This window comes from Alligator sinensis, unplaced genomic scaffold (genome assembly GCF_000455745.1).
Source record: "Alligator sinensis unplaced genomic scaffold, ASM45574v1 scaffold663_1, whole genome shotgun sequence".
Taxonomy (NCBI): Eukaryota; Metazoa; Chordata; order Crocodylia; family Alligatoridae; genus Alligator; species Alligator sinensis.
In genome coordinates this window covers 1,498,552-1,513,938 of record NW_005842205.1, presented here as the reverse complement: position 1 = coordinate 1,513,938, position 15,387 = coordinate 1,498,552, and the positions used below count along the sequence as shown (strand labels likewise).

Genomic DNA, 15,387 nt, shown 5'->3' with positions numbered 1-15,387 from the left:
ACTAAAAGTGCTTTGTGATAGGAACATTGTAGTAACTATGACATCATACATTGAAATTCACAACCAGGAAGCAGGATGTAAGACAGCAGCCCAGCCTAACCATGAACTCTCAGCACACTTCGCAAGGGGTAGTGAATTCATGAATACAGGCCTAGTAGCCACATCCCTGCACTCTGTGGTTGCCAGTGTGAAGTAACCACTGGGTAGCATGGGGTTCTCAGCATGGCTGTTCCCTCCATTTGCTCTCTCCCATGCATATTTCTGCTGTCTTTTCCTACATCACTTCATTAATTTCACTTCTTGTAACTCTTGGTTACCTTGTTTCCATCAAATTCTACTGAGCAGAGGCTCCATGATGAACATGGCTGCCAAAAACTAATAGGTTGAATGTAGGAGATACTTATGAAAGAGCTCACGCAATCACAATTCAAGTATTGTCATTTGACTGTGCAGTAGGCAAAGTTCTGAGTGCCTGTGTGCAGGAGGGCCAATATTTTAAGCAAAGAAAAGTCTGCAACAGCTCAGTTCTGGAATCAAAATCTGTATAAATGGACAAGACTTGAGGCACAAGCTTGTGCAATTAGATTATGTAGCCCAGTGCACAAAACATAATCATTGGCCACTCTCTGAGGATGTCAGCAGACAAGATGGGAAAACAATAAAAAGTAGACTGAAGAATAATGAGAGCAGAAGGGTGTAAAGTGATTGTGCTCTTCAGATAGGCCTTTTAAGTTTCTGGGCAAGATTGACGACTTTGCCTGCCTGCTTTTTGATGAGGTGTTGAATGAATATTTAACAGGATGGCACTTATCACTGTTCATCAGTGTTTAAAAAAATGTGTTTGTACTAGAGCACTTGAAGATACCAGATCCAACCAGGTTAGGAGGTATTAAAGATGGAAACACTGTGAAAGATATATGTCAGGTGCTTGCCGTATACCAGGCAATTGTTTACATGTGTGCAAGAGGACAGACCTTATTACTTGCTTTCACACTGCTGCATACCTCTGATAATGAAGGCAACATAGTGAATGTGTGGTTAGATGCAAATATCTGCTGTAGAAAATCAAAAGCTAATTGTACAGTAATGCAATTAGAGCATTACACACAATGCTAGAATGCCATATTTGTGATCAGTCTGCCAGGGTGTAGGACAAATTAAGTTACACACAGTAACTAGTACAGGAGAGATTTAGGAATGAAGGAGGACTGTGAACAATTTGCAAATAATAGTTTGGTCAACAAGTGTTACCTTTTTCTCTGCTCTTAATTGTCCAATAACAAGTCACAATGCTAATCGTCTCTTCCCAGTTGCTTGACTAGTCATTTGGCTGAACAAATTCTAGCCTATAGCTGGTTTGTAAATTGCCCAGCATGATTCTTACAATTCATATAGCACAGTTATTCTACTAAATCTCACTCTATATTGTTTCTGATCCTTTGTTGGATGATAGAGCCTTTATTAACAAGAGAGTCTAAATAAAATCAAAATATCTTGGATTTTATCAGGACTGGGTGGGTATAGATAAGGGGACATTTTAGGGGAAAGAGCATGCAGGAGATAGGTAGGGTCAGGGAATTTTATAGTGTATTAAAACACTCGTGTTTTCCCAGTTGTATCCCTTACCTACTGATAGTGTCTTTTGAGTGCAAACAGAACAATAATGAGCAACACCAACCATGGACATCCACTGAGGGGATGCCTAGCCTGACAGCCAATACAGCCAACACAGCCCCGGCTGCTACTGCTGCTGCTGCTGCTGTTGCTGCTGCCACCACCAACGGCACAGACCATGGCTATTACGCCTCTAGTTGCAATGTTAATCCTGTCCCTTACAACCATTATAAAACCTCTTTTACTGGAAAAAATTACCACTGTGAGCAAGAAGGACCAGGGAAGTGGTGAAGAAGGTTTAGCATTGCAGAAAAAATATGAAGGATGACGGGTAACTGCCACCTGAAATAATTACTCTTGTTCACGTAATTATTGCAGCATGTACAGTAGCAATAAGTATTGTATTGAAAACATGTGGATTCCATATTTCAAAATACCATCTGTTTCTTTCACTGTGACAGACACAACCCATTAGAAGAACAACTAGTTAACATCAGGGCTTAGTGTATTTGGCAAGACCTGATTCACATGCTAAGTAAGGTCAAACTCCCTGCAGACAAGCCTAGCAGTAGCAGGCTGGCAGTAGAAGCTGAGTGGACATAATCCTTTCATGACTTTAGATTTGCCAGTGTTTCACTGAACCCCTGAACACCTTGGTATCGCACAGATGACTGATGATTGTCTGGCAAGAGTACTGGTCTGATTGTCAGTACAGCTTTTACTCATAGTTTGAAGCATCTGCAGTTTCCCTTGTTTTGTGCTGCTGTACAATACATAAAATGTACCCCTTTGAGTCTTTAAGGGGTTATTTAGCACAACAATGTGCTATATTCAGTGAATAGCCCGTATGCCTGCTCAATGGGCAATATGAATTTGTTGGTCGTTTTTAAAATAAACAAACTACTACTTCCTCAAACTTATTAAAGACAAGAACATTTAATTAACTGCAGCAGATGGGAAGGATGTGTCTGTCTATTAATATATATCAGCTTCTTAATGTGCTGGGTGATTGTTTTATTTTCAGAAAGAATACATGCTTCTTTTTCCTGGACACTATTTGACTTCAGCAATATGATGTCATAATCCTGAATGAGAAAACAGTATAAGCTGTTCTAAATTTTTTATTTTTCCATGAAATTTGGCCAGTGTTTTTTCAAAATTAAATTTTCACAAACATTGGGATTGCCAAACCAGTACAGTTACTTCCTTCATTTATCATTTTCAGTGAGTGTCCAGAGGAGAGTAACAAGAATGAGAAAAGGCTTAGAAAACATGACCTCTAATGAAAGGTTGAAGGAATTGGGTTTGTTTAGTCTAGAAAAGAGAAGACTAAAGAGGGACATGATAACAGTCCACCAATGTGTGAGAGGTTATTATAAACAGGACAGTGATCAATTAGCCACCATTTCGATAAGGGAAGGGCAAAAAAGGAAACAGCTTAATTTGCAACAAAGACGACAGGCTGGATATTAGGTAAGCTTTCTAACCATATGTGTACTGAATCACTGGAGGAGCCTACCTGGGAATCCCCTTTAATGTGGTTTATCAGGAATGGGCAAGGTGCATCTTTTGGTGACAGTGTAGATCTACTTTATCTTGCCTTAGTGCAAGGCAATGAACTCCATGTTTACTTGAGATCCTTTCCAGCCCTAGCTTTCCCTGATCATTTCTCCTCCTTCATTTATTTTCAGTTTCTTTTCAGCAGGCTGACAAATCGTCATATGGTAGGACTTCTTGAAAATGGAAGTTTTCTATATTGAAATTCTAAAAAGCATTTTGAAAAATGTTAGTCATTGGCAAATATATAAAAATGTATGAAAATTTTAAAATACAAAAAATCTTCCCACTCTGAAAGGCAGAATCAAACTTTCTTTGAAATATTTCCAACAAAGTAAGGGGAATAGCTCTATATGCCATAACAACAAGGTAAGTAGTTTGTATGAAACACCATAAATCCTATCTGCACCGGTAGGCATTACTTCCAGGATATTCTCCCTTTTAAACTTATCTTGAGCCAGATACTTTCATCCTTACCAGTAAGTCCAACACTTTTCCAGTGTTCTGTTGTCTTCCATGTGCCATTCCAGACAGAAAAGGAGCCCCTGTGGAATAAAATGGCTGTGCTCATTGAGTTGACGGTGGCAGACTCAAGTTATAAATAACAGTCCTTCGAAGTACTATTGCTTTAGAGCGGTCATTCACTCCTAGATGCAGTTTGTTTGGTCCAAATGACTGGAACCTAAGTATTTAGTAAGCAGCCCACCTGCATCGCCAGCCATGGATGCCCCCGCTCATCCTCACCATCATGCTCACTGCAGACACATCTCAGAAGAACAAGTTTTTATTTCTCTCACATCAAACAGAGCTCCGTCCATCATGCACCCCACTCACCAACAATAAAACACCCTCTTCCCTGTGCAAACTATTTACAAAGTGCTTTGTGTGGTATCCCAGGGTGGAGGGCCACAGGGCAGAACCAAAGGACAGGTGCCCAGCACCCTGGCCTCTGGTTTTCCCCTGCAGATGTGGACACTGTGGCAAGTGTGGTGGGCAGGGGGCTTGCCGGGGGGTGACAGTGGCTGCTGACCCTGCTGTGCAGGCACCTCCTCTTTCAGCAGCCAGTGGCCAGAGCCAGCGGGCACTGCTGTAGGCAGCTCTGGCTCTGAGCCCATGTAGAGCCGGGGTGAGTGGCGGGGCTGGGTCTAGATGAGGGGGCTGGGTGGTGAGGTATCTAGGGCGGGGGCTGGGCCAGCAGCTTCTGGCTGCTGGAGGTGGCACAAGACCCTGCTCCACGCCCCCACGTCCGCAGGCTACCTGCTCTCCCGCTGCTGCCCAGCTCATGGTGGCAGGGCTTAGGGGGTGTGGGGCTCCCAGATGACTAGGATAAGGAGCTGCCCATGCCCCCGTCCTCCCCAGAGGGGGGCTCTCCAGGGAAGTGCCATGGAGCCAGCCCCCCAGCATGCTGGTGCTGCATCCTGAGCGTGCCCCTGCTGCGCATGTTGCAGGCAGTGCATGAGGAGCTGTTTCTGTGGACCAAGCAGTGCCTGACCCACTACACCCTGCTGATGATGACTGCCATGGTGCCCCGGGCACACCTGCACACCTGGCATGGGACCCTGAGCTTCAACAAAGTGGGGAGCAAGCCCAGGCTACCCCACAACCTCCAACACCACCTGGAGGGCTACCTGTGGCTGCACTACATATCCCCCACCACAGCTGAGGAGGACATCGCCACCGACATCAACACATTCCTCGGTGTGTGAGAAGCCAGTGCCTGCCAGCTATAATAGCAGGCTGCTTAATAAAGTTCTTCATTGCCTCCCACCTCCCTGCATGCTGTGTGAAGGGGAACCGGGGCCAGGGGAGTATGGGCAGGCCAGGTGGGGAGTGGGGGTAGGGGCAGGGACATGGACAGGGGCGGGCAGGTGCCTCCCCCCACAGCAGGGCTTACCACATGGATGGGGCTGGAGTGTCTGATGGCTCCACTTGGTCCTGGGTGGCAGCAACAGTGTGCAGCTCTGTGTGGTGTCCTCGGATGACAGGCATCGGTTTGCAGGCACCCACCCAGGGCTCCCCCTGGGAGGAGCTGGCACTGCTGGTAGCCAACAGTGCCATGGCTGGCTGCACCTCGTAGCTGGCCCTGGGGCTGCAGAGGTGGCAAGGCAGGCACTAGCCTGGGATCCCCGAGCTGCTGGTAGAGAGTGTAGCCAGGGAGCTCAGCAAGACAGGCCACTGGACAACTGGGGGGCCCTTCTCCAGTGACATGTCCTGGGGGTGCCACTCTGGGGCAAGGACTTGGGCAGGCTGCCCATTCTACTGTAAACAGCATGGCTATGGCCTGGGTACTGGGGTGCCAGGATGTCAATCAGCTGCTGCATAAAGGGCATGGACTTGTGGGCACTGCCAGACTGGCAATTGTGACCAGTTATTGTGACCCACTGTGCCTACAGGGCCTTGACCTTTATGCAGCACTGCTGCGCCAACCAGTTGTACCCATGCTTCCACATCCAGCCTGACAGTGCCTCAAAGATGTTGGTGTTAGAGCACCCACCCCACTCAAAATGGTGCTGCACCTCTGCCTCGCCCCACAGCACCACACAGTCACAGTCTCCTCCTTGGACCAGTTGGGGCCCTGGGTGGCGGGCATGGGCATAGGCATGGGCCATTGAGGATCCTCCTCTTGCTCTCTGGGCCCCTGCATGGCTGTCCCTATGCTGCTGGCCCTTGAAAACTGCCTGCAGCACCCAGTGCAGGGGCGTGGCATAGCACTGGCAGCTGCATACCAGAGGCAATGTCTTCCAGCACCTGCAGGCTCCAGGTAGCTTGCTCAGGATGTACTACACGCAAGCTTGTCAGCCAGAAGCTCCCTAAAGCTGGGCCAGGAGCCTGCAGCACCCTGCAGGCATGGACAGTGTTGGCCTAGCAACCGCATAGGGGTGCAGACCTGCCCGGGGGACATGAGCCTAGAGTGGCCTCAGGCTCCCTGCTGGTGTGCCCCAGGGCTCAAAATGCCTGCAGGCTTCTAAAGCTTGAAGCAGGGCTGTCATAGAGGCAGGAGAGGCTCCCAGCCAGGAGCCCTGGGGTTAACCTCAGGCCAGCCCCCTAGTGGCAGGGCTGACCTAGGACTAAACTTGCTCCTGGATCACATCTACACGTGCGTAACTGCGCAGTAACTAATCATGATTTGCGGGTTTTCCTGCACAGGAAACTAGGTTACTGTGCAGTTAAGCATCTTGTGTAGACACGCCTTGTGTATTGGAGCTAGTCTGTGACAGTCTGGTCCTTTATATGATTTCTGTGCTCCTACTGTAATTTCATACTGTCTGTTGACATGATAATGTAACAAGGTTCAAAGGTTCTGTCCCCATAGCCTTCCAAAAGCTCATATGTTTATTCAAACTTATCCAAATGCTTCAAATGTGAGAATTGGACTGCAAATCTCACATAGACAGGTTTCTTGCACGATTTCCATCGCATCACATTCTGGCTTCAGGGCTGAGTGCAGACAATCAAAAAACCTGAGGCTGAATCAATTCAGTCTTTGCAGGCTAGTCTAAGATGCAAAGATTAAACTGAGAAACAACTGAACACACATTTACCTTTGATTCAGGAAATACAGCTGCATGCCTGCAGTGGGTCAGGCCAGAAGCCAGGGGGACACTACAGCAGGGCTCTCTGGCATTGCCACTTCCTGCTGCCCCTAAGGTCTCTGGGATTTGCCATCCAGCATCCCAGAAGCAGCACTCTTCAGGGTTGCTCATCACTTCCTTTTCCTGCTTCCAGGTGCCCCTGGGATTTGTAGTCTACAGTAGCAGCCAGCAGTAACTTTCAGTACATTTAGCAGGTCAGACCATCTCTGTACTTGGGGGAAGAAGGGTTTCTTCCCTGGCTAGGGTCCCAGACCCTACCCAGGGTTTGCTGGGGTGGAGGGGAGGAGGGAGGGCAGTCCCTGTCTCTCCCACTCCCTTCTACCCACCCAACCCTCCTCTGCTGGAGCAAACAGCACAGCACAGGATGCTAGGGAACTCTGATTTAACTTGAACCAGGAAGGGGTCTGGACAGAAGTTTCATAAACAGGTTTGACCAGTTAAGTCTGATACTACATTCAACCAGGCTTATCTTTCAGGCATATCAAAACGGGTTTATGTGCACTGAATTTCTGTTCTGTTACAGGTTTAACCTTCTGATTACTTAAACTGGTTTATGTGTAAGCCTAGGCCAGTTGAACTAAGCATGACATGTTAACATCTTTAGGGTATTTCAGTCCTTCCACTTCGGATTTAAAGCAGGAAGCTTGGAAGGCTGTGCTGCTGCTGCTGCTGCTACTACTAGCTTCTGATTTTTTTCCTAACTCCAATAAAAGTTCAGGCATGGGTCTAGATCTGGGATGTGGTTCAAGGTGGTTCTTATTCATATGGCTATTTTACCCTAATTTAAAGAGGTTATTTTTTGCTGGACTTGTAAGAAAATAATTTTGCCGTGATCCCTAGATTGTAAATTTCCCTTCACAGGTTACATTGAACCTTTGATGATTATTTCCTGAAATCAGTTTGTTTAAAAGCAAGTGCTTCTCCAAGTCACGTTCTTCACCCAAAACTAAATTCCAAGGCACATCATATCTGATTCTCCATTGCCTTACACCCGGTTACCAATACTTAGGAGTCTGCTTAAACCGCAGTTAGACTTACCACTTTTTACAGGTTGGTGGAAGCATAACAAGCAAATTCTGCAGACATCTCGCAGATGTGCTCCAATGGCCCCACCCCTCAGCACTGATTGGCTGAGAGGCCTGGGGTGCAGGAGGGATGAGGGGGCAGCCACCATCCTGACTGCTGGCTGTCCTTCATGCAACCCCACTCCTCAACACTGATTGGCAGAGAGGCCCTGGAGAGGAAGACAGACAAGGGAGTAGTGACCATCTTTTCTGCTGCCTTTCATGCTGCCCCACCAGGCAGCATCTTCCTTTCTGGGGCAGGTTGCAAAGCTGGGCCACAGTGGCAGCAAGGACCACTAGTTCCCACTGGGGCGCCTCCATTTTATTTTATTGTTGTTGTTGATTTTGCAGACAGTCCCAGATTTTGCAGTTTCCATTAAATCCACGAAGCTGCAATTTAAGTACACCCTGGGCATGTCTACACGTTCATTGGCTACCCACTAGTAGTTGTATAACCAGTTGTATAACCAATCTAACCAGTACTAAATCAATGCTCAGTAACTGGCGCTACTGCACGGTAACCCCAGCACACAGCTTTTTAGTGACATTAACTGCACAGTAGACTAAAACTACTGTGCATTAGTGTATTAGCATGGTTTTTCCTATGCATGCTAGTGCGCAGTAGTATTAGACTACTGCATAGTTAGCATCTCGTATAGACGCACCTCCCCCCCCCACCAATACTTATGCAAAGTGAGTATAACAGAAGTCATGTTCTTATGTGGTTCTTATCGGTTGTCATTTTGCATTTGCTTTATACAGGTGTAAGTGACAGTAAGTTTTAAGGCAGTGGAGAAGTAAGTTCCGTGTCTTCATCCTTTTCATGCTTTCATCCCTCTTTTTCCATTACTCCAGCAAAGGCAGACCAGATGGCTGCCTACTCCTCTAACAAAGCATACACAGCTGATTGCCCCACCTTTCTTCAAGCTGCCCAAATCCTAAGGCACCAATCAACAGCAACCCCTTAAAATAGCAAATGCCTCATGTTAGGGCTTAATGCATTCCTCACCACCACTCAAATTTGGCCCTGACCCAGGCAGCCCAGAGCACCCATTTCATACCTGCAGATCCTTTAAACCCACCACAAAAATGGATTAAATGTTCCAATAACCTCATTTTGAAAAATGCTACCAAAAGCCACTCTGCAACCCACTTCACCCAACTGAGCAGCAGCCATTTCCATACACCCAGCAGCCTGTTGTCTGCAGGCATCTGACCAGTAGGAAAATTTGCATTTCAGCAGCTTTCTAGCATTATCACATTCCACTGAGTTGAACTCGTTCTTCATCTGTGATATTTTATGCATGGAGGCAATGCCTGTGGGAAGAAACCAGGTTAGAAGCATAACAGATCACCAGCTAAACGATAGATGGAATGGAGGGAAGGTGGCATTATTAGCTAGTGCATGAGATGTCTGGGGTCACAGGCATTTTTAGAAAGTATACAGGTGTTAAGTATATAAATTATAAGACAACAGAAGAATGATTGAATGCCCCACATCACAAAGAAGCAAGGTTTGGTCCTGGAATCAGGTGATCTACAGTTACCAATTCTTTTGGCCTCTCATAACAGCATTCATTTATTATTATGATGATATCTCAATAAAGTATTCAGTAGCATCACCAATACCAAGCTGTCTGTCCCATGATAAATTGCTCAGTAGAATGCCGCATTAGCCACATAATTTTCTGTATATGTTTTATGTTCATATTTCCAGCACTTTTATAAGAATCCAAGTTTACAAATAGCATACGAACAATATAAGCCTCTTTCTTACAATTCCTCCGTGTGATGCAAGATCACCAGTCATTTTTCTGTTGCCTTCTTATTTACATAATGAACATTTTTATAAACTATAAAAATATAGTTTATATAAGATAAATATACTCGGTTCCTGTGGGGAATATGTTTCTAGCATTTGGGACCTGTAAAGCACAAATAGAGGCACAGCTACAGGGCACATCTCAAGTTGATATTTCGAATGTTTCTAATTATAATGAGTTGGAAATGATTTGGGTATTGAAAACCATGCTTTTACAGTGGATGTGGTGAAATGGGATTAGTTGTAATTGTAGCAGTTTATAGAGTTATGACTGTAAAATAATAGTGTGCTATATGTTTTAAAACCATAATAGAGGCCACAAAGGGTATCCCCCCCCGCCTTTTTCTTTCCAAAATCCTAAAAAAAAATCAAACAAATGAGCAAATGCTAATGAGAATCCCCCAAACTGTTTTATTTGTTTTGTATGGTGGTGATTATCAAGGCAACTTAAAAGATCTAATTTTGAAAATCTTTATCATATCCATATTTTTATTCTTATTCCAGAAATACTGAGGAGGCACAGTCATGGCTTATGACTGTGTTACAGCATTATGCACTATATGGATGTATGACAGTCTAACTGAATTAGATAAGAAGGTGACCCATAATGCAATCGGACAGCATTTTCTTTTTCAGGCAAAAAATTATTTTAATTAGATGATGAAAATATTTATTACAATTTTAGGTTGTTCTATTGTAGGACTCATTTTTTTCTTTAGATACTTTCCTGGAGCACTTGATGACACAGCAACTCAAGGATTATGAACACAGGTATTTTCACCTTCATACGAAAGGACATTGGATTGAATCCAGGCCAGCTTATAGATTCTGAAACAAAATACAATTTGTTGTTGGGTGATATATGTCAAATGAGTTAGTGATCTCATTCCAAATTCTACTACGTATATGTCAACATTATTGAAGTTAGTTTAAGACTCCCTGGCCACATCTACATGAGATGCTGACTGCGCAGTTGTTACTTTGAATGGTTTTCAGGTGATGCTGACTGTGCAGTAGCTCATTACTACTGCACAGTAGTCTCACATCACGCTTCATGCCATGTGACACTATTCCGCAGTAGTAATGAGCTACTACACAGCTAGTGTCTCATGTAGACACGGCCCCATTTTCTTAAGACAGCTGTGGATCCGGAGTCTATAAATTATGCCAAACACAGGGAGAGAGGCTACATGATCTAGATGGAGCCAAATTCTGTATAGACTTAGCATGCACCTCTACTGAACTGTCTAGGGTTGTACAGACAGAAGGGGCAAAAGTGAATAAGGAATTTGACCCATACTGTACATGAACTCCCTGGTAGATTAAGAATATCAGATTCATTTCGAACACAAACTCCCACTGAAATCTCAAGAAAGACTCCAGAGGTGGGAGTCCATAAAGTTATAATTTGAGACTTCAGTAATGTTTTTCATCTGCACTTCCAAGTTTGTAAAGCATGCTTACTCAGGGAGAATAAATCCAAAGGAATGAGATGAAGTTGATAATACTCTGGAAGCATTCAACCACCTTTGGACCAGCTGGACAACCATCACTGGGCACAGTCAAATTCTTGTAGTATACAATGTAATTGCAGTTACTTTCATCTGGATGAGCACTTTTCAGCTTTATCAGCGAGAATGTGATGCAGTGTGACTACTATTTACTAGAAAATTCTGTTGTATTTTGATGTGTTACGCTAAATATTTTCCATTGCACAGCACTGACTGAAGTACTGTATCAAAGTATGATGTTTCTGGACCATTCAAGCACAAACCAGAAATATTCAATCCAATGCCAATTTCATACTTGAACAATATACTATCCACTTTCATACTGTTCTTGAAAATTTCACAAATACGTTGGTCAATAAAATAACATGTTATTTTAATATTATTCGTGCAAAGATAACATGATAAAATTTAATTCAATTTAATCTATTTCAGCATAAAATAATTAATGATGTTCCTTGAAATACTCATGTAGTATTTTTTCCCTGTGGTTGTTAGAAATGAATCTGGTCTGGTTTTACTGCTATACTAGCAGTTTCAGCAAATTAAAATTTCCATATAATTAATGGCCTGCATTCTTATCATCATTGTCTGACATGGAAAGAAGCAAAAACATGTCAATCAAACACAGAAAAAAGGGGTCAGCTGGCAAAGAGGGTAGTGCTCACATGACAATTTCTCCCCTCCAACAGGCTATCATCAACAGCCATTATACTTAACAGTGCTTGGCTTTAAACACAGATACTTTGAGGAGGGCCAACAGGAGGCTGGAGCAATATAGCAATTAAATGTTCCTGCAGCATATCCTGCACGAGATTTGTAAAAGTGAATGTAGCAATAAATCTTAAAGGAGCAGTATCCATGTGGACCAGAACCAAAATGTGTATAAACTGACTTAATCTGCTTAAAACAATGGAAATATACTATTTTACACAACTGATTGTATGGCTCTAAGTAATCGATCATCAAAACTCTTCTCTGAGGTTACTGTCCCATTTCACAAATGGGGAAAATGTGACACAGGAAGATAAAGTGAAGAGTTACCACAGAGTCATTTACAACTCAGTAGCAATATTACTGAGATTAGACTTCCGCTTCTAGCTCTTCATTTTACCTCATTCCCTATACTACCCTGAAACCTTCCATTTTCATAATATAATCTCTAGCTACACACCTAAGTCATTTGAAGTTAGCCTAGCTTGAGTGAGATCTGCTATGTGGCTAAGTAACATCATCGTGACTGGACTGCCTGCACAGCACAAATGGATTAGCATCATAGAACAGATGCAATCCCACTGCAGTTGTAGCTCAAACATCAGCAGCATCATTAGGGTTCCAAGCCATATTCCCAATGAGCCTAAGTACAGCTGAGGTAGCTACCGTTTAAAATACCATATAATTCTAGCTTCAAGTCTTCACATTCAGCTGGAAGTTAGGTTAATGGTCTTGAGCCAACACTGCAAAGTAGACAAGCCCTAAATGAGTAATGCACATGTATGCCAATATGTCATAAACTGAGCTGTCATACGCTTTCATTTATCTAATGGCTCATATATTTCCTGACTGGAGTTAGTCAAGCAGTTCCAGATACCAAAGGGATCCTTGCTGCTACCATTTACTCCATTCCTTCATCTTGCCTGGCAAAAGACATGCATTGTGCTTTCACACAATGGGAAGTTATTACAGATATTCCTTGATTAAAATGTTGTCAGCTGAAGAAAGTTTGTTGAAATCTGGTTCTTTAGGCTGCTGCAGCTCCTCCAGTGGTAACAGCTTTATGAAAATCAATATAGACAGACTACTCTTAACTACCATGTCATATGGACCTCTTCCATTTATAACCCAGTGAGAAAGGGTTGGCCCATCACATTGACTAGACAGCTATTCCACTTAAGCCTGGACCAATTTAAAAATGGTTCCTAAAGAAGATAAGAATCCCAATGTGGATGTGCACAAAGGACAGTTCAGTCTTCATATCCATTGACTCCTTGTTACAACTGTAGATTGGCAGTTCTGCTGGTACTTTGCTTGATGCTGACCTTTGTCCAATAGTAGCTGAACAGAAATCTCTAACTCATGTAAGTAGTAGTTGCTTTCAGTACTCCCAAGTAAATATGAATTCAGACAGATGACCTAAAGATGAAAGGCTCTGTATCCCATCACTGGTCCCTTGAACCATTCAGTACTCCAGAAAGAGTTCATCCGAAAAGCAAAAAAGGATAATCACATTTATTATAAACAGAACAGAGTGTTTCTGATATCTGAAAGACAAAGATAATGTGGATGTCAGGGTTAGTCTTACTATATCCCAGAATGTCAGCACACTTGCCAAAAATGAATTTATCAGATCTGTACAGCCAAGAGATTTAGTTTATCTAAATACCCTACAAAAATAATTAGTTTACCACTGTTTTTGAAGATTGAGGTAAATCTGACATTCTATTGACATATGCTATAGATTTAATTTAATGCTGTGGGTCAGATGTCTCTTCTGATAAATTTTAGTGAAATCTATGCTAAGAAAAGTAGAGCCGTTTCAATATTTATGAGGTTTTAAATGCAGGGTTAGCAAAGGAAACTTGCTAATTGAATCAGTGTATATGTATACTCTTGCCGGTATTTGGAGAATAATGTTTCTGAGGCCTTTTGACTGGTTGATTTAAAATATTAATAGAATTTTAGCATGATTTGGTAGGACCCATTTTAAATTTCACCCATATTTTATGATTGACACGTCCTCTCTTTATTTAATGAAGTGATTAAGTCATCAAGCTGAGCCTTTCTATTTTTTCCTTTTTTTTTTTGTATTTTAGGCATATTGGAGATAACATCTGTGGAAATTGGAGTTGTTGCAGTTAAGTCCATTAACAGCAACTATTATTTAGCCATGAACAAGAAAGGAAAAGTCTATGGCTCTGTAAGTATACTACTTTTGTTTTCAAAGTGGATGGTAGTAGGCAACAATATGATTCCCTCCACAACCCCTACCTACTGAATAGCCCAGTTATCTGTCGATTAATAGTCATTAGAGCTGCAATGAGCTGTTCATTAGAATTTCAGCCTCTGGTAAACTGGCCTCTATCCTGACAAGCTCACTGTTCTATAATATTTCAGAAGTTTCTAAAACCCATCAGGTACTTCTTTGTCCCTCTTCTGACTCATGATGCTCTAGAATGGCAGCTTTTCTTTACAGACTGATGGATATGAAAAACAGCCCTCCTGGATATGAGAAAAACCATACACAAGATATATGCAGGTGTGGGACAATACTGAAAATTGTTTGGAATGATCTGTACAGATTATTCATGGCTTGATGCCAAAATTCCTGCTAATGAAATTTCTTAACTCTCTCATCTATAATTTGGGAGGAAGGTTTGGACCATAGTGGAGTTCTGTATCTGGAAAAAAAAAGAACTCAGATAAGACTTATTTTATCAAATATGTTCCAGTCACTATTACTGACTAGTTAGGATGAGAGGGCAAAAGGAAGACTCATTTGTTTTAATTATTTGAACTGTTCAGTTAGGAGCAGGTCAGAATTTATGTAATTTAGAACTGTAGTGTAGATTAGATGCCAGCTACCTTTTTACTGCACTGAGGAAGAAGTTGGCATGTTAAAGCAAATAAAATAAGGTCAGTGCCCTGATGTTTATGAAAGTGATAAGTATGAGGGTTATCTTGGAAATGGAGAGTATTTTTGGAAAATGCTTCCCCAAACTTGCATAGTTTTGCTTAAGTTACTGCTGTAAAATGATCTTTCTTAGAGTCACATGTATCAATCAATTATGACATAGAGAAATAGGACTGGAAGGGACCTCCAATCTCCTGCCTGAGGCAGAATCATCCCTTTCCAAATTATCCTATACAATCCATAATCTAAATTCTGTCTAAGACTACCATCAACTCAGACACAACACAACACAGACATAACACACTAACTTGCCACAGGTAAAGCAAGGAAACCATGGCAGCCAATATTCTGCTTCAATAAAACATTGTCAATATATGCTGAAGAGATCCCTGGTAGAGGGTCACACCTCCCCTCTGTCCCTTCCCCCAACTACAGAGGAAAGCAAAAACCCCCATAGTCCATAACTATCTGACCATGGAGTGAACTTCCTTCCTGACCATAAATATTGTTATTGGTCTGACCCTGAGTGGAGGGGCAAGATCCTCTAGCCAGAATCCCAACACTCAGTGCCTCTGAGGGAGACTTAAAAGCACCCTGA

General features: G+C 42.9%; 1 protein-coding gene across 1 annotated transcript in view; it reads left to right on the top strand.

The window, feature by feature from the left end:
- The window catches only part of FGF10 (fibroblast growth factor 10), a 92,812-nt gene that overhangs the window by 71,890 nt on the left and 5,535 nt on the right, over positions 1–15,387 (top strand). The window contains exon 3 of the mRNA XM_006026715.3: positions 13,972–14,075. Within this exon, the coding sequence (XP_006026777.1) occupies positions 13,972–14,075 (104 nt within the window). The remainder of the gene's footprint in view (positions 1–13,971; positions 14,076–15,387) is intronic.